Genomic DNA, 18,812 nt, shown 5'->3' with positions numbered 1-18,812 from the left:
GGTCCTACTGGATCTCTTGCCCTTGATACAATCAGGGATCCGCCTGGAAGTCACTAAGAGCAGCAGCAGCATCTCTGCCTTTGGCTCAGCTGTTCAGCTATAAAAATGTCTTGGTCCAAGTCTCTAGCCTTGAGGTGCCAGAATTGTGATCTGTGTTCTGGGACTGTTTGAATATGTGAGGAGACAAGTTCCACTGACCTGTGTTATCATACACATGAATATTCTATGCCAGAAGTGGCAGGCACTGTGAAAACGTCTATAAACAGATCTCCTGGAGCTTTAAAGTCTTTCCTCAAACAGTGCTAAAACGTGCTTAAATAAGCTTTTGAATATGAATATAAAAAAATCTGATTCTGACAGCTTCAGTACAAATAGTTCATCCAAGTCCACAGCAGCTGAAAACAATGTCTTATAATGGGGTACATGAGAATGACAAGCCCTGCTTCTGTTAAACATTGTCATGAAAATGTTTCAATACTTAGCATGGACTGGCCTGACACTTTCTAATGCCCAGAATTTCTTCAAATAATCTATTTACTTAAATAACTCCAAAAGCCCAAACCATTTATTGAAGCACTTTCTTCTCAGTGTTGGTATTAAGTCTTCAACTATTCAACATGAAGTTCTAAGTCACCTCCTCTGTGTGAAGAAAATCAACCTCCTCATAAACTGAGTTCTAAGTAGTTTTTATTCCTCTCTCTCTACATATTGACAGTGTATTACTGCAATATTAATAAAAAATATTCTAATAAATAATTCTAATAAAAAAATATGGAGAGCTAAATACACAATGAAACATTTTGTAACATTCACTTATCTGTTACCAAGTATAATATTTTTTACTATCACACAGGAGACACTTCTAAAAGCAAATTACTATTATCAAACTATTTCAGTACTTCATTATTTTGATGTAACCAAACAGGAAAGATATTAAATACATTCAATTTAAATCTACTACAGTTTAAAACATGCCTGCTACATCATTCTCTTTCCAAAGAGAGTCAGTCCTTTTTACTTCCCTCCTTCATTCCTCATAATTGTGTGGCTACACTGCAACAAGTTAACTCTAATCCTATTTTAGTGCAACTGCATTTAGTTTAATTTCATCCACCACAAATGCATTCTGGATCTTCTGGCCTAGCTTATCTTCTGCTCACAGGTTTGCAGCCCTAACATTTTGATATTTTGAACCTAAGGATTAAGGTATAGCAGGACAGAATGTGTTCACACTAACTTCAGCCAAAGAACGAGAAAGTTTGCAAATTTAATAGATGCCATTTCTAAACACTTCTAGAATTTTTTTTTATTTTTTTTTTCCAAGATGCAGGTTTGGAATTTTATGTGATCCATCTTTCATCCCTCATTTGGACATCTATAACGAGCAATATATAAAGGAGCAAACCTTTCAAAATGAGCAGATAAACAACATGAGTAGTAAATGCAGGACTTGCACAATGAACCCTTCTTGTGTTTTTAGCTGAGTAGGTGATTTCTCCTACACAAGACAACAACAGAGCTATTCAGAGATATTACACTGCACATTTCTACAATGTAGCTGCTGCTTTTTTCCAGTAAACAGTCACAAGCTGTTCCAGACATGGAACAGCAGTCAACACTTCCATCTGACTCCAAAAGTCAAAGAATGATCTCAGGAGACGAGAGCAGTTTGTTTAAACTTTGACAGGAAACCAGAAGAGAAATTACAGGTTGCCACCCTTACATAGAAAGCCTAAACACATTTAATAAAAATATTTCTACATTAAATACGCAAATCACAAAAATAACAGGAGATACTGAATGATCTATCTAGATAATACACTCTCCACCTACCACACAGCCTCAAAAACTGTTAAACTTCTGAAAAAATCTGCTACATCTCCCAGAATCACTTGCAATCTGACTGGTTCAAATTTTGGATGTTAAGAGATACATGGCATGTATTTAATCCAGCATAATGCATAACCCACTACAATCAAAACAAAGAGCAGCCAGCAGAGCCTGGGAACATGTGGGAGCTGGGAGAGAGGCAGGAGAACCCTGCTGAGCCCAGGGGTCAGCAGGAGGGAGCACTGGACAGCACAGCTGTGCTCTCCCCCAGTACAGCCACACCACTGTACCAGGCTTGTGGCAATTTGTTTCCTCAACATTTCAAACATAATCCCTAAGCACTAATCTCCTAAAATAAAGGATGTTCTACACTGTTTTCACTACAATATTTTTGTAACTTTTGGTGCCCTCCCTCACAGGATCAAGTTTAATTCTTTTGTTTATCTAATAATGATAATTTGTAACTTTTCAGGGAAGAAGGCTGATTTGAGTAGCATCAAGGACCACGACCTTATTAATGCAGGAGGTGATACATACTGAGCAGTTTTCAACAACTCTAACAATACTGACTGAACAGAACAGTGCTGCCCAATTAAAAGAACTGAGCAGTATTTTATACATACAGACACATACACAGATCAATACATACACAGAGAGATCATGGCACACATACATACACATCTTCAAATGCTAACAGGCAGTATTTTTATCACATTAAAAATCTGATACTTGCTAGAGGCAATAAACAGCTGAAATCATACTCCATAAATCAATAATGCAAATTCTTCAAGCTCAATAAGATTGCAGGCACCCTACATGCTGCAAAGGGAACTTTCCCAATGCTGTACCAGAAGCACAAGAACAGATTTACCAGCATAAACTTTCTTTAATGAGCATTGAAGCTCCATGGGTATGTTCAATGTCTAACAGACATAAGAATAACAGAGGTTATTAAGTACTTTATCCAGTCATGTAATTTCTACCTAAATCCATAAAAAACTAGCACCTGGAAACTAAACTCCTGCTTCCCATTTACAACACTGGTAGTGATAATATCCAAGTAAGACAACAGAAAACCAGCTTGTTAATGTGAAACATAGTCTTAGAAGTTCACAATAGAAAAGCTCAGGTTAATTCAAGTAGCTATTTAACTGTTAAGAATGCATAATAATGAGTTCACTTGTAAAATATTTGGCAAACAATTAACTCCTGGAATTTCCCAAGTAAGAATTTCCAATAAAAACTTCATTAATAAGTAACTGAAATCTACATTTTTGTCACTTTATCTGCTCTCTTGTGGAGAGAATACCAAAATTTTAGTTTATTAGTATGCATCAAGCATTTAGATGTAAATGTTTCTAATCCACTTCTAAATGAATCTTCTGTTCAGTGTGCTCAGGCACTTGCAAACTTAAGTTAAAAAAAAGTATTTATAAGCTCATGAAATAATTGTCTTTCATCTATTTTCTGATTTTCATGAGCCCTTACAAGGTTGTTCCAAAAGGACAGCTTTTGTGATTACTGGGGAATGAAAAACAATTTGCATTAATTTTTAACAGGAGAACCTGAGATATCTACCAAAGAACAACTCTGACCACTGCTTGGAGAGTGGTGTGTTATAAATGCACAACACCAAAAGAGCTTGTTTTGCCAGTCTCATTAAAAATTATTATTAAAATATCATATATTAATTAATTATTTTCTCTAGTGTGCTAAAAGAGCTTAGATAAAATTTTTAAATGCTCAGTAAGGGAAAAAGTAGCAAAAATATACAGGCTTCCTGGTAAGTTGTCAAAGATCATCTCTGTGTTTTCCATACACAATAACAAGACTAAAATCAGTGTATTCCCAGTAATGACTAATCTTTATGAAAATTGGAGGAAAAAAAAAAACACTCAAAAAAACCCAAACAAACAAACCAAAACAAAAAACCACAAACCACCCAAAAACTAAAACCAAACAAACCCACAGCTGGGACCTGAGAATATAATTGCTTTTCTGAACTAGGATGGGTTGCTCCACAAGCTTTCCTCACACCTCAGAACTGCAGTGAAGGACACAAAAATGTAGAGTAGACAACAAACAACAGTAGTTCAGATGGCAAGAAGGGAACATCCATCAGAAGCAAAGATCTCATTATCAAACAGATTGAAAAGAAAGTATTGCAGCAAACCAAAAAGCTGCTTACAGAGTTGCTTTAATCCAGGAACTTGTATTATCACTAGAATAGAAACAGTTCCATATTCAACATTCACTTCCACCTTGAGCCTTGTGCTGGCACTGCCATTTACGACAGATTTTGTTAGTCTCATCAGAGAACTGATCCAGTTAAAAATTGATTTTTTCTTCCTTTTTTGTCAGTTCAAATTTCACCTGAATCAGCTCTGATCTGGCTTGTTATTTGGTTGCACAAAAAAGTATCAGCATGAAGTAGTTAATAAGAACACACCTGTGTGTGAGAAAAATGGAATAATAAACAGCTCCTGTTGGCATCTGTATGCATAGCTGGGCCAAATGAAAATAAACTCTTATCACCAGAGCCCCTCCAGTAAGAGTTTTAGCATGTTTTAGTGAGAGTTCTGTAATGTGAACAATAGACAAGCCAGTGAGGAGGGAGTGTGCTTGGTGTTTGCATATTTTTAAGTCTGGCTACATAAACTACAGACTCCCAAACCCTGCCTTTGCCTAAACAATATAATCAGTAACAATTTGAGAGGACTGAGGTTTTCAGCTTCTTATTTTGTAACTATATTTCAGTACAAGTTACAGATGCTGAACTTCTAATGTACTACTGGGTCTGTTAAATTATACAGGTTTGGCTTAATAAATAAATTAATATAGAAGCATTTGTTTAGAAATTAGTTTGGAATCAGTTCACTGAAGACTCGCTTCATTGGAAGAAAACGTAACTGCCAAGAGACAAACCCCCAGTAGCTTGGCCAGATGATAACTCGGAATCTACTGGGTTTAAATGACTTGTAGCATTAAACAAATGTGGGGCAGAGTGGCAGAAACCAACTATTTTGCAACTTCTTTGCAAAATGTACATGTAAAAACATTAAAATACTTAAAACAGGGTCATCTTTCTAGCTTCAAGGAATTAGTTCCATAATGGCCTACAGCTAATCTGTTGCATAAAGGAAATTATTTTTCCAGATGTTTACAAATACTAAAATATATTACTAGTCAGAAGTTTTAAGAAATGCATTTTATAACATAAGACAGGACAAAATTACTCCATCCAGTAAAAGCTACTTCTAAGATTGTATCTGGTACTTAGATTCTGCAGGCAGACTGCCTTGGTTGTCCTTACATCCTTAAAAAAATTAAACCCAAACACAGAACAAGCAGTTAACTGAATCCAAACCACACCTGAAAATTTATTTTGAGCTAAACAAACAAAAAAGCTGTAACAGAAAAGACTACTTACTATATATTTACTGTGACATCTCGTTCTAAATCTAAGTCAAATGTTTAGTCCATTTTTAAACTTCTTGCAATATGAAGAGCTAGTTTTCAGAAACCTGTTGTTTCATGTTTCAAATCCAGAATTCAAAACTCTCCTAACTTATATAAAACTTCTGGCAATCTTTGTATAGGTAACAAAAAAACCTGAAACATCTACTTTAAAAAATCTTCAGGGAGTTACATTATTTTCCAAATTTTGAAATTTCTAATCTGGCCATTCTTAAATGCTGAAAATAATTTCATGCTCTTGTATGACACCGATTCATGAAAAAAAGTTGCAACTACAAAACTTTTTTGCTTCCTTTTTAATATCACCTATTAATTTAAAAAACAGACAAATGAATTTTCACAGTAATATTTCAGTTTCCAATAAAAAGCCTAACCCTGCGATATGATGAGTCTCACTCAGCTGCACACGGAGAGAGCGAGCCTGGCGAGCACTGCACAGCACTGGGAAGGAGAACCAAGAGCTCGGAGCGCTCTGGAGCAGGGAGGAGCTGCCCTCGGGCTATCGGCACTGACAGGCTGTCGCTGCTCAGCAGCAGCACACGCACATCCTTGGCACATCAGGTAATGCCTTCCTGAATATCAATACCTCATCCCAGAAACAGCCACGGGAAAAGACAGCGACACCTAAACAACGCCACTTTTCCCTCGGAGGCATTAAGGCAAAATGATTTCTAACAGCCAAGCGGGGCAGACCCGCCAGATCTCGGGGTTGCTCATTAACCTCCTTCAGCTGTGCCCGGCTGCACAACCCCGCCCTGCCCCGGGCCGAGCCTCCGCTCCCCGCCCCGGGACACCACAGACCGAGGGGAACGGGGGAAGGCGCAGGTAGGTCCAGAGCAGTGAGAAAGGAACGTACCTGGGGCACTACTGCACAAAGGGGCCTCAGTGAACACTGGATTCCCCTCTCCTATCACATGATGTGTTGCAGCTGCTCTGGAACACATGACTCAGTGTAATAAGGAATTACAGAATGCAGAAAAAACCAAAAAGCTGGGAGCTAACTTGTGAGAGAAACAGACTCTTCTAAAAGATTAAATCTTTCCACGATACAGTCTTAAAAACCTCCCAAAATTAAATTTCTATAGTCACTTGCCTTTCTAAAGGCACATATATATAAAAAAGCCAACAGAAATCAAAAAAGCAGGTGGTAAAGTCAATTGGCATTATTAAATAAAAGCTGAATATATCCAATGGCAAAAGTCTTGAACAGGACACATAATTCCACCTCAGCAAAAAACAAGAACTCGTTCAGAATTAATCAAAAAGATTATTACAAATACAGGAAATTTCATTTTTGGGACCTACTAAGACAAGCCAAAGGGAGGCAGAACAAAGTGGACATGTAACACATCTGAAAATCACAACTTGTATGAAATGTAGGAATATGGCTTGATGTTTGCTGTATCCTACAAGAACTAGGATTTATCCAAAGGAACTGGATGGTGGTGATTTCAGGGGGAAAAAAGCAGCAATTAAAAAGATCTCTAACAGCATATAATTAAACTACAGAACTTGCTACCATGTGAAACTGTGGGTGATAACTGTTTACAAGGCTTTAGAAAACAACTGCATAAACTCAAGCAAGACAAATGCAGCAAGAGGAGCTGAAGGCGATGGCACAGTTCGTATGACATCCTGTGACTCCTCACTCGGGTGTCCCCAGGAGGCTCCTGCAAGAGCAAAGTGCCCATGGCGCACTCCGCAGGGAGCAGCTGAGCGCTGCTTGCCCTGCTCCCGTCTCCCGCGTTGCCTCCGACCCTGTCCCCGCCGCCACCAGCGCGGCTCCGAGCACTCACCGCTGGCAGCGCTCAGGTTCATCTGACCACGACACGGGCACACACAACAGCCTGTGCAAACTGCTCCCAATAGCACCTCACCCACCGCCACTGCCCCTTGGACTTGCCTTAGCACTAACAAGCCTTAAAGATAAGATCTACGTTCTAATTCAGTTTAGTCTATAATTTAATAACCATTTCCAGCCTTTTTGTAAAAAAACAGGCAACAATTACTATCTTAATGTACTAGCAAATTAGCATACTGAACAACAATTTAGCTAATTCAAGTGGGCATAAAGATTCGGGAGTTACAATCCTTTCTTCACACTCAATCAGATGCTCCACTGGTTACATAATCTGCTGCAGAATGCCCTGGGTGAGCAATCTGGGAGGATCTTGCTGCCTGGTCTTGCCTAAACACAGTGTGGCACTGGTTCCAGTACAGACACCAGACTGGCCCACTGTCCATCCCTGTACTGCACTTTGCCATTCACACTGTGCAGACACGCTGCATTCACGGTCCACTTGTGCTGGACAGGTTTTTTTAATGATCAAGTTAATAGCTTGGAAACCTACAGACACCGTTATGGAAAATAGGCTACAGGTGATCCCCAGAACAAAACACACCTTCAGGTTTAACAGTGTGAACTCCATACTCCCCTAAGGTACACAGACTAATTTCCTACCAGCCAGGCAAGGCACTTTACCAGACTCACTGGTAGACTACCTGCTATTTCTGTAATTTTCCTCTTTGACATGCTTATAAAACCAGCAATGCAAACAAACAAAGGGGGGGAAAAGTGAAACTGTTACAGAGGCCAACTCTTAACTAATTCTGCAGAAACTCTCACTCACAGAGCTAACACTAGGAAAACAGAGCTGCAGAAATAAAAAGAGAGCATTTTTATAACTCCACCTCAAACATATATCATGTTTTGCAATGAAATTGTACCAAATTCTACAAAATTACTTGCTTTTCCCTGCAGCATCAGTCTTGTCCCTTACAACCAAGGTTTTCACTTGTTTTAAATGATATTTGCTCCTTTTCCCAATAAACACCCTCCTCAGGGCATACAGTTCCAGCAGAACACAGGCTTTGCTCCAAATTCTGATGAGATGCAGGGTCTGGGCTCCAGAGGAAACTTTTAAAACAAACTTTACAGGTTGAAAGTTGATTCCAATGAATTGTCTTTTTTTAAGTAAAAACCACTTCATTTTCTAAGCAGATGTAGTATTTCCTAGCCTGTGACACCTTGTCCTAACCTCCACTGTGCAGAAATACAAGTTAGACAGCAGAGTATTTAGCTCCTTTGGAATTAGTAAGCAAGCCACTCCCTCAGAGTCACTATGTTTTAGGAATCAAAAGCTTAATACAACCATTTTCAGGTTTTGAAGATTAATAAAACCAGTACCTGCTTGTGCTAATGTAACTTAATTCCAAAAGAACTCCTTACAAACTCCACTACTTAAAAAAGTGTAACAAACATTCTGCCACTCAGGTTTATCTCTGCTCCTGAGCGCAAAAGCAATTTCACACAATTGTTAAGGACAGGATATTAGGAATGCCACACTGAAACTGTATTTACAAGGAAGTGCAAGTCAGCCTTAATATAATTAAATGAGTTGGAATTTGGCCAGGAACTCGAGTTATGACAAATCCAAAAGCCAGTCTATCCAACAGTACAACGTGTACTTGTTTATGCACTTTTCTACAGCACGGTTGATGACAGAAAGAAAAAATATCTTTAGGCTGGTGCTTAACTTCAAACAGGAAGAATTGCATTTAAGTAGTTTTAAATAAGTCACTTCTAACACCCTCCCAACTCTTATACAGAGTCATGAACAGATTTTGTCAGAGCTATTCTGTGGCTATTCAGAGCAATGAATTTTATTGTGAAATCATTCAAAATAATACTATAGAATGATATGGAGGTAGAAACTTTAAGTCTGTGGTACCTCATACTGTGGTTTCTACATAACTTGGGGCAATTTACTACAAATGTCCCAAAAGCCATCAAATGCTGACTTCAAAGAGACTGCAGACAAGGAAAATAATGCAAAGAGGGAATAAATACAAGCCAGCTGAGAAAAGCAAACCCAGTCGGCACCATTCTAAGAGTACTTGGGAGTTTGACAAATAGAGCATGAACCACACTGCAAAAAGTGGCAGCACAGAAGTTACTTTTTGTAACTGCTCATGGCCAGTCCCACAGCAAAGGCACGATGTGCTACATTTCGAGCAAAGCACTCTCTAGTGCCTTGCAGTTGCTGCGGAATGTCTCAGAGAAGAACACGCAGTCACTTCCTTGTGAGTCAAAGGCCTTGGATGAATATCAACTGCAAAATAATCAGTGAGATGCCAAGTGGTAAGCAGAAGTTTTGCAAGCATAAAAATATAACTCTTTCAAATATCAAGCAATCTCAGCAATGTATTTTAAGAAATTTATGCCTCAAGCAAACTCTGCATTCTTTTGTTTCATGAAGAATGTCAGGCAGTTGTTATTTACTCTTTCAGTTGAAGCTCTTCCATAGTGTTTCAGCCTCTTAGGTACCTTACTTGACCATATCATATATCAATTAGTACTGCTTAATTAGCAATAAGCCTATGTAAAGTAGTGACAAAAATAATTTTCAAGAGTTGTTTATACCTACTTTAGTGTATGCGTAAATTCTTATTTTTAAATATACATTCTGAATGTTAAGAAAAAAATGTAGTATGACATTGTTTTAAGCTCAAAATTGTCCTTAGAAACTCCAAGCCAAATTTATAACTGTGATGTACAGCTTGCAATGAAAGTAATCTTGGGAACAATAGATTGTTCCTTCCATATCTGAAAAAAGGCTTTTAGAAATCCTCATTACTCAAACTGTCATCTACCAGAGATTATTTCTTATTCAAAATATGGATGTCATTAATATCCTGTATTTTTATAAATATGTTATGATGAGCAGTAATAAAAGCATTGCTTTATTTCACCCACACCCTAAAAAGATTCTTCTGTAGAGGTCTGAAGACACAAATTCCAAACTTACCTAACAGCACCATATCAAATAAGAGTAAATGAATAAAGATGGCATAAGAAGTTTGCCAATACAGAAGTCAATCATACCCACATACTGGAAATTCTATGACTATTTTCCTTTAAAATAAAGGAAGACCCTGACACAGGCTTTGCTACTGGGTTCTGCACACAGGTAAATATCTAACTTCCTGATGAAAATGTCATTGCCAGTAGTCTTCTGAAAGGTGTCAAGAATGCAAAAACACTTAACAGTGGTTTAATTTCCAATACTCACAAAAAAACCAAGGCATTATCTTATATGTAGTAATGCATCACACAGGCAAAGCTGCCTATGTATTTATTTAGTGTTTCAGGTGTGTTAGAGTAAGTTTCTATAGACACAAATACAAATACCTTTTCCTGCTCAAAAGCAATATTCCCTCAATGAACAATGTTAAGATTAAAATATATCAAAATCAATATCAACAGAGGTATTTGTCAAATTCCTGATTCATGCCTACCTGGTAAAAGTACTGGTTCCAGTTTTTTAATTCTTGGTTCTGATGATATATTGTCATCAGCCTGAAGAAAAAAAAAAAAAAAAAGATAATTTATTTACAGCTCAGAACTTTACAGTCAGACACAAGCCTGACCTGCTTGTACAGAAGAAAAAGTTATTTTAACTTAAAAAGTTCATCTTAAGGAGCTAGAATCCAATAAAAGTAAGAGTTTTTAACAATTTTGAGAGCATTTATATTTGTACCAAAAGAATAATAAAATATTTAAAATATTAATGTTTAACAAATTGGGTATCCCAAACTACCACAAGTCACAAGATGAACAAAAACCAACCTGGCTTGACACTCCATTTCAAGAAGTTTTACAGATATAGACACTCACGTTCAAAAAAACTCTCTACTAACTTCTAACATGCACAGCTTCCAACACAGGAAAGATTTAAAAAAATACTAAGGCCTAGAACACGCATATGCCTACTTGTGCTTCAGTTTCAAACCTTAAAACTGAAAATCTTCTACAAAGACAGGAACCTTTGGTGAAATAACCCATGGTTCCTACAATGATAACAATATAACTATTTCCCAAGACTAGGAATATCCAGAACTGTGTTACATCGACATTTCACCTCTACTAAGAAATTGTGAAAAACCAAAAATCAGTTAACATGTGAAACATGTTGCTAGAAGAGGTCCCGTCTTGTCTAAAGTAAACAAATCCACTTTCTGTCAAGTGCACATCCAGATAACACAAAAAGTCCTGGTGGTTCTCGACATACTCAGTACTATATGCACCATATATAACTGACAGATACACTCGGTTTTCTTATTTATGCCATCAGACACGTTCCAAACATGAAGCGATGGCCGCAAGTGTAGTTTAACCATGGGCACAGCAGAGCAGCGCCCGCTGCTTTCTCCTCATCCCGCCCAGCGCTGCGAGCAAAGAGAGCCCAAACACCTGAAGCGTAACTCACAACTTTCCAAAATAACCTCGCACGGGCCGATTCTAACGAACACGAGACTTTATGCTGACAGAAGTCCTGCTCCCCGAGCACCGTGCGGGCTCTGTCCGAGCGCGACGCGGGCACCCGGAGGCCAAGGGGCTGCACCCCGACCCGGCTGCGCAGCTTTTGTTTCCCGGGGCCCGGCGGGCTCGGGGACCCGGCAGCCCCTCACAGGTGCCGCCCGCACCCCCCGGGCCAGCGGGCACGGCCCGGGGCGGCACCTCGGCCAGGGGCAGGGGCGGCCCGGGGCAGGCTGGGCAGGGCAGGGAGGGCAGGTCGGTAATGGCAGTAAAACGCGGTTACCTGAGGCAGAAGGTACGACTTGAAGGTGGGTTTGGGCTGCTTGAGGGAGAACATTGTGGCCGCCGGCGGGCCGGGCCGGGCCCCGGAGGTGGTGCCGACGCCCGCCGGCTCAGGCCCGGCGCCCGCGGCCGCTCGGGCTGCGCTCCCCGTCACTCCGCGGGGGCGGCCCCGGCGCACCCTCCTTCCCCAGGGGAGGAGCCAGCGGCCTGGGCAGGCCCGGGCTGGAGGCGCCGCCGCCCCGCATGGAGCCCCCGCGGCTCCCTGCGCCTCCCAGAGCCGGCCCAGCGGCTCCTCGGGCGGGCGGCGGCCGCGGCCGGGCCGTGAGGGGCGGGCGCGGCCGCGTACGGCGGCGCGGAGGGAACAAGCGGCCGGCGGCGGCGGCCCGGGGCACCGTGCGGCCGGTCACCGCCCCGCCGGCCCGTCCTGCCCGGCAGCGGCCAGACTCCGAGCAGCGGAGCACAGCTCGGCCTCGGAGCCCCGTGCGGGGGCCTGCCGGAGTTGCTGCCGCCCGGGGCTGTCTCGTGAGGCAGCGGTAAAACCCAGCTCCAGCGCGGTGGGGACGGGCGGTGACACTGGCACAGGCTGCCCGGCTGGGTCTGGCAGCGTTCACAGCCAGGCTCTCCAAGGCCTTGAGCAACCTGTTCCAGTGCAAGGTGCCCCTGCCCATGGCAGGGTTCTGAACCGGATGGTCTGTGCTCCATCCCAAGCCCTTGACATTCTGGGATTCTGTGAATCACTTACTGCTATAGAGTTCTTCCCGTCACCCTTTACAGAAGGTGCACACATTACAGCTCTGGGGTGAAAGCAACTCTCCCAGGCACATGTTGTGACTTTTGGGGATGGCTCTGTGTGCAGGGCCAGGAGCTGGACTCCATGATCTTTGTGGGTCCTTTCCAACTCAGCATATTCTGTGTGATTCTGTGAGGGCTGGATGATACCAGCCCCAGGCAGCTCTGCTCTCACCCTCCCACTCTGCAGCCCTGCTGACTGTGCGAGCTGGATGTTGATCCAACATCCTTGTAACTCCCTTTAAGCATTCCAGACACTCATGTGTTGCTCGCCTGAACTTCTCCAGGACATGGAAATAACACAGGCACCTACCTAAACTGCCAAAATCCATCCCTGCTATCTCTCTTAAGTAGGAAACTGAGTAACTTCTCATGTTTGCTTAGTGGCCTGTGGCACCCATAAAGATCCATACTGCAGGTGATTATTCTGACTGCTCTAAACTTCACCTCCACAGTGGAAATACATCCTACATGAAGCAACAGTTTGGGTAGAAATGTGGTTTAATGAAGAACCCTAGATCAGGAATACATGTTCTGTCAGCTGTGAGATCTAAGGAAGGGGGAGAGTCTGGGTTCTCCTGCTGATGATCCAGCCACAAGTGAACTAGGTCAAACGAGCAGGTATCTCCAGATTTTGGAGCCAGGTCTGAAGTGTTCAGTAGAGTAAGAAGAGCTGGCCCCTGGCTACTGGTGCACCACAGTCTTGGTTCCAGCAGTAAGTGAGCCAAGCAGAGTTCACAGCAAGGACCATGGTTTAGGGGTGAGAGCTGAAGGCCAGGACCTGACAAATAAACTGCTGGTGTTTTGCAGCCTCACCATATTAAAAGCATGATTTTGGTCAGCATACTGTCATGAAAATGGAACAGCTCATGTACAATATAACATTTGTAAAGGCATAGTGGTGAAGACTCCAGACAAATGGACACATTTTTAGACACAAAATGACACATACAATACTCAACATCAGCTGCAAGGACAATATCTTCCCTCATTAATAGAAAGTATATTATATTGCATTATAGAACCTGGGATTTTTTGTGAAGTCTGAGGGCATGTGTTCAATGAAAAGAACATACTTGAGGGCACAATCTGGATTCCACAATTTAGAGGAGATACCCCACTGATTGCACCAGAAAGGTTTGATTGAACAGTGAAGAGGGAAACAATTCACTGGAACCTGCCTAGACTGAGGAAAGCTCATGTGCATACATTTAATGTTGTTCAACAGCCCAAGAGGGAGCACCCTGCTCTTGGACTTGTAGATAGAGAAGATAAAACCAATCCCAGTGTACTTTTCAAATCAGTGCACCTCCTTGCACAAAGATCCCTTCTTGTTGCTGTTGGCAGACAATGCCTTTCACTTTATCCTCTATTTTCACATATACCACTTTTATGCTGTAAACATCATTGTCTAAGTGGGATTATTCAGCCTGGCATGAATAATGCCCCAGTCCATTTTAGAAAGTGCACTGTGCTGTAGATGCAGCTGGTGGTGTGAAGATGAGTGCTGTGAGAGCAAACCACAGCTCCTCTCTTCCCCTTTTATAACCAAAATCCTTTGGATGTTTGAGAAATACTGCAGGACTAGCCTTTATCCATCTTTAAAGTTTTTATTCATATTCAGAACACTGGTGAAAGGGAATTTAATTCATAAAGGAGGAAGACAAAGTGAGGGGTTGAGGAAGGCAGAAATTGCCCAGACTTGAAATTGCACATAATAAATTTGCCAGTGATACTAAAAATTATGATTATTTACACCATATCAGAATTACAGGAATATTTCTGCATCAGCACAGAGACTTTTTAGGAGTAGCTGCAAAAGCAATCTTATTCATGAGAGGATGATCACAGGATAGCAAAAATTTCCATTAAGGACTGCACTGACACATTGAAATTGCAGTGCTGTTCTGAAAAGGAGCAAACAAAATCAAAACTAAGCTCTCACGAGATTTGAGGATTGCTACTAGAACTGGTTGCAAGTTTCCACTGAAAGAGTTCTATGCCTGTAGGAGAAGAAGGCTGATTTGGCAGAATTGAGCACTTTGGAGAAGCAAGTTAATTGTCACAGCTTGCTGTGAGATGCAGACAGGCAGAGCAGGACAGGCAAGTAGAGCAGGGTAGGCAGGCAGGGCAGGGCAGACAGGGCAAAAGGGCAGGCAGGACAGGCAGGGAAATCCTCTGGCTCCTTTTTGGCAATGAACTCAACTGCCTGCACATCTCTGGCCATCCCAGCTCTGCCTCACTTGCTCACTTTTTTCAAACAGTTCTGCTAAGCCAGAGATTTTTGAGGATGCCTTTGTTCTATGACAGCAGTCTTGAAATAATGGTGGGAAAACAGCTATGCAACAAAGCCAGCAGAACTGAAAAGACTGCAGGTGTCTGGTGTTATTATTTAAAAAATAATTTTTTTTTACTTACTCGCCCTGCCTCTACCTTGTTATTCAGTGGTATCTCCTGTGTGCTAGCCTGACCAGGACCCTTCCACTTGGCCACTCTCTCTGAGTAGCAGCCTGGCCTGCTCTCCCAGTGGTATCACCCCCAACACTGTGTGGTTGTCTCCCAGGGCTCTTTTTACACACAGTGCCACTGTTTGATGGCTGGGGTGCATAACCTGCTGTGCTCAGTGCACACTCAGATAAGGCACCTTCCTAAAAGTCCTGCTACAACCTCCCAAGGCAACTCTGTGGCTGGGGAAGTACTTTAGCTTATGCAATGCATGAGGGCTGGGGTTAAATCAGAACAGATTTTCACAATGGTCCCTTTTGATCTCTCAGCAGATTAGAGAATGGCTTTCATTAGGCATGTTCAAGAACAGGTTAGACCACCATCTGCCACTGATGCTATTGGCATAGCTGAACTTGCCTAGTGCAGATGATCTCTTCCAGGCCTGTATTTCTGTGGCAATTTCCATGTTTTCAAAGCTCTCTGAAGACTGGTTCAATTATTGGTTTGATCTCCAAGACAAAAAGACACAAGTGTTGTCTGATTTCACAGCTGAGCTATGTGCCCAGAGCTATAGCAAGTGTGCAGCAAGCCTGCAAAATTAGGAATTCACTGATGGAAGTCAGTTCTATTTTTTCCAGAAAGTTGTACAGTTTATTACTTTACCTGGACACCTCTCTACTTGTGCACTCAACGGTTTGTACACCCAAGTTGCCTCAGCCTGCACTCAGAAGTGTGGGACTCTGGGGACTTGTGAGGGAGCCAGCCCTACAAATCTGTATTACCTCTTACAGAATAAAAACATAATGCCTTAAATTTATTAAGCAATTGGTAAAAAACCCCCAGTGATTTCTGAATGTCCTTGATGAAGATCTAGGAGAAGATTATTTAAAATGTGTTTACTTACATAAAACAGCAAATTTGACATTCTTGGCTAAATATATGCAAAAGACATAAAACTATGCAGAAGTTTTAGTTTCTTGAGGTATCTCAGGAAAGAAGCTCCCTTTGCAAGGCACATCTGTGAAGTGGAGCTGTCTTTGTGTGGGGGTTTAATGATAAGGAACTTTGCTTTGCCAGGTAGGGGTACTCTCCTTGTTAACCATTGTGTAGGTATTACTTTTCTGGAGTTACTGGGTGCTGTTCACGGCACAGTGTTCTACCTTGGCTTGGACTATTTCACACAGGTATTGTGATAATGACTATCACACCAGATTACTGGTGCTTCTAAAGTAGAATCTAATCTTTTTCCAAGGCCCTTTTTAAAGGCTGTTGGTTAGCTCAGGTGATAGCTTGCTGAACACTGCAGTCCAGTTAGAGTAAGCAAAGGGAGATGCTTGCATCCAGAGTCATGCAGGATGAAGCACTGTGGTTTTATTGGGGGTTTCATGTTGCAGAGACAAAATAGGAGCAGGCACATGAAATTATGCATCCTCTTTTTCATTACTCCAACACCAAGCACTAGGTGGATACCAGCACTTAAATATTTCAGCTGAACATCTGCGAAGAATAATTTAAAGCTTGTTATGAAGACATACCTTACATCCATTGTAAAGATAGAGGGCATCAATCATAAATCACCACTTTGCCATATCAAACTCTGCAGATAAGGCTAGAATTTGGAAAAAGCAAAATAAAATCGCAGTTTTAAGAAAATCTGTAGTCTTTGTCTCACTTCTCCCAAGGGCTGTGGTTTGTCAGCCTACAATGCAAAGTGCTGCTGGGTACTGTTTTATGCCTACCACAAACTCCTGTACCTGGCACAATCTGAAATGGTCTTTAAATGGCCACATCAGCCAGGTCCTTACATCATTTTTGCCTTCCTGTCCAATGCTAGATCACAACATGGGATCAAAATCCACAATTAGGCTGAATTTTCAACTTAGGTGACTGCTGCACGTGGTAGAATATTTCTCTGCAATGGTTGCAGTGAGAAGAAAACATCCCTAGGGCTGATGTAGTCTCATAACCCAGCAAACAGAGGCTAATTGTCACTGCTAGTAACAGGCCTCAGGACTGGGGCTTGTCAGATCTGCTTTGTCTGAACTTGCCTTAACCTGCCTCGGGCTGTCCCTTGTTTGTTTAGCTGTGAAAGCAATTTTTCTGATGACAAGGAAATTCAAGTTTATTTGTAGGATTTAAAGGCCAGTGATGAAAAACAAGATATAACTTTGTGGCTCTCATAAAAATGCCCCTAAAGTAGCAAAAAATAAGGACAAAGAAACAACATGAATATCATGCTCACCCTACAAAGGACCTGGGATGCTGACAGCTGGCAGTATGTCCTCACTGTAGCTACTGACCCAGGGGATCAGAGCAGGTGTCAATAAACATCAAAATAAAGGGTAGGTGCATCAAATAACTTTAGCTTTTTCTGGTTTTCCATTAGTAGCATAGTAATATTCTTTTCTGTTCTCTCTTCTTGTCTCATCTCTAGATGGATCTAAATTAACAACAATTAATATATTAGACTATTAAAACTTGTTACACTAACAATAAATTCTCAACTTTACATCCATGGCTCCCAACAGCTTTTGAGTGCAAGACTAATTCAGGCAGAAGTGACCTGCTGGACAAGACAGTGCTGCAGAAGCATCTGTGGGACACCAGCACCGTGCCCAAGGACTGCTGTCATTTGGAAAACTCACCTGCTCCACATGAAGGGCTCCAGCAGCACACTGGCTTTGTGTCAGCCTAGAACACCTGTAACAGGGCACAGTCCCATTATTCATCTTGCAGAGCTAAGGAAGTGATCCTGTTAACATCCTTGGTCATGCACCTTCCTCGTTTCCTGACGAGGCCTTGCAGATGTTTTTTTTTTTTTTTAATTTATTTAGAAGAACAGATAAATATTGTGCCAAAGATGTCAAGCACAGAACCTTGGAAAGCATCCAAATAAGCAGCATGGAGGAACCAGAGTTGGAAGGTTTCAATGGCTACTTCAATAAATTAGTAAATAATATGGAAAATGGGCTTTCTTGATTCTCAGGTATCGATCTCCAGCTTTTAAAATGCAACAGGAGAGGCTTGTGGGGGCAAAGTTAAGCTAGTCCCTCAGTGATGCAATGTAAAAAGGGATAATTCATGGAATCAGGTGGTAGGGTCATGAACCTGCCTTTGTGAATATGACAGTTAGTCACTGTGTTGAAAACATTTGCCTCGAGGGAAAGGGAAATGTTTGTATTGCAAGATACTGTAAGGTGAACAAATTTGAATTACCTCGGAGTAATGTCTCTGTATAGACATAGCCCTAGAGTACACACCCCTTCAGCTTGACCTGCTTCAGTATAGGTCAAGCACATAATAAATAATGGCAATGGAATTCCCAGTGACATTACTGTGAAGTCACCACATGCTTAGCAGTGAAAGGGGACACATCTTCCTGAAAAGCAGTGTTAAACATGCCTCTTCAGAAATGCAAATTCTCTGCCTGCACTCTTTCAGCCAGTATTCAAGAAAGCATGGAGGCAGACATGCAAATCTGTTGGTCATTATTCTGCTTAGTGAGCTCCAAATCTATTATTAGTCTTCTATGCACATACGAAACCATATTTAAATCTTATTTAAATGGATGTTTGTCTAAAATGACTCTGCAAAGCCAGTGCTGTAACATCATATGTAATGGCAGAGAGGTTGTTATTCAGTTCATGTGATGTGAGAGCACAGAAAATAT

At 41.5% G+C, this 18,812-nt stretch overlaps 1 protein-coding gene across 2 annotated transcripts in view; it reads right to left on the bottom strand.

The window, feature by feature from the left end:
* Positions 1-12,068, bottom strand: part of MTMR10 (myotubularin related protein 10) — a 35,565-nt gene extending 23,497 nt beyond the window's left edge. The window contains exons 1-2 of one of the 2 annotated variants that reach the window (XM_021554261.3): positions 11,910-12,068; positions 10,606-10,666 (exon numbers count right to left, since the gene is read on the bottom strand). In XM_021554261.3, coding sequence (XP_021409936.1) covers positions 10,606-10,666; positions 11,910-11,963 — 115 coding nt within the window. In that variant the 5' untranslated portion in view covers positions 11,964-12,068. Of the gene's footprint in view, positions 1-6,163; positions 7,046-10,605; positions 10,667-11,909 lie in introns of those variants that run through there. The other variant, XM_085588674.1, reaches the window with a different exon arrangement.
* Positions 12,069-18,812: the final 6,744 nt, after the last annotated feature.

The sequence above is a fragment of the Lonchura striata genome, chromosome 10, assembly GCF_050655825.1.
Source record: "Lonchura striata isolate lonStrDom1 chromosome 10, ASM5065582v1, whole genome shotgun sequence".
Classification (NCBI taxonomy): Eukaryota; Metazoa; Chordata; class Aves; order Passeriformes; family Estrildidae; genus Lonchura; species Lonchura striata.
Note: the sequence above shows the minus strand (reverse complement) of the source record. Positions and strands in the feature narration are given on the sequence as shown.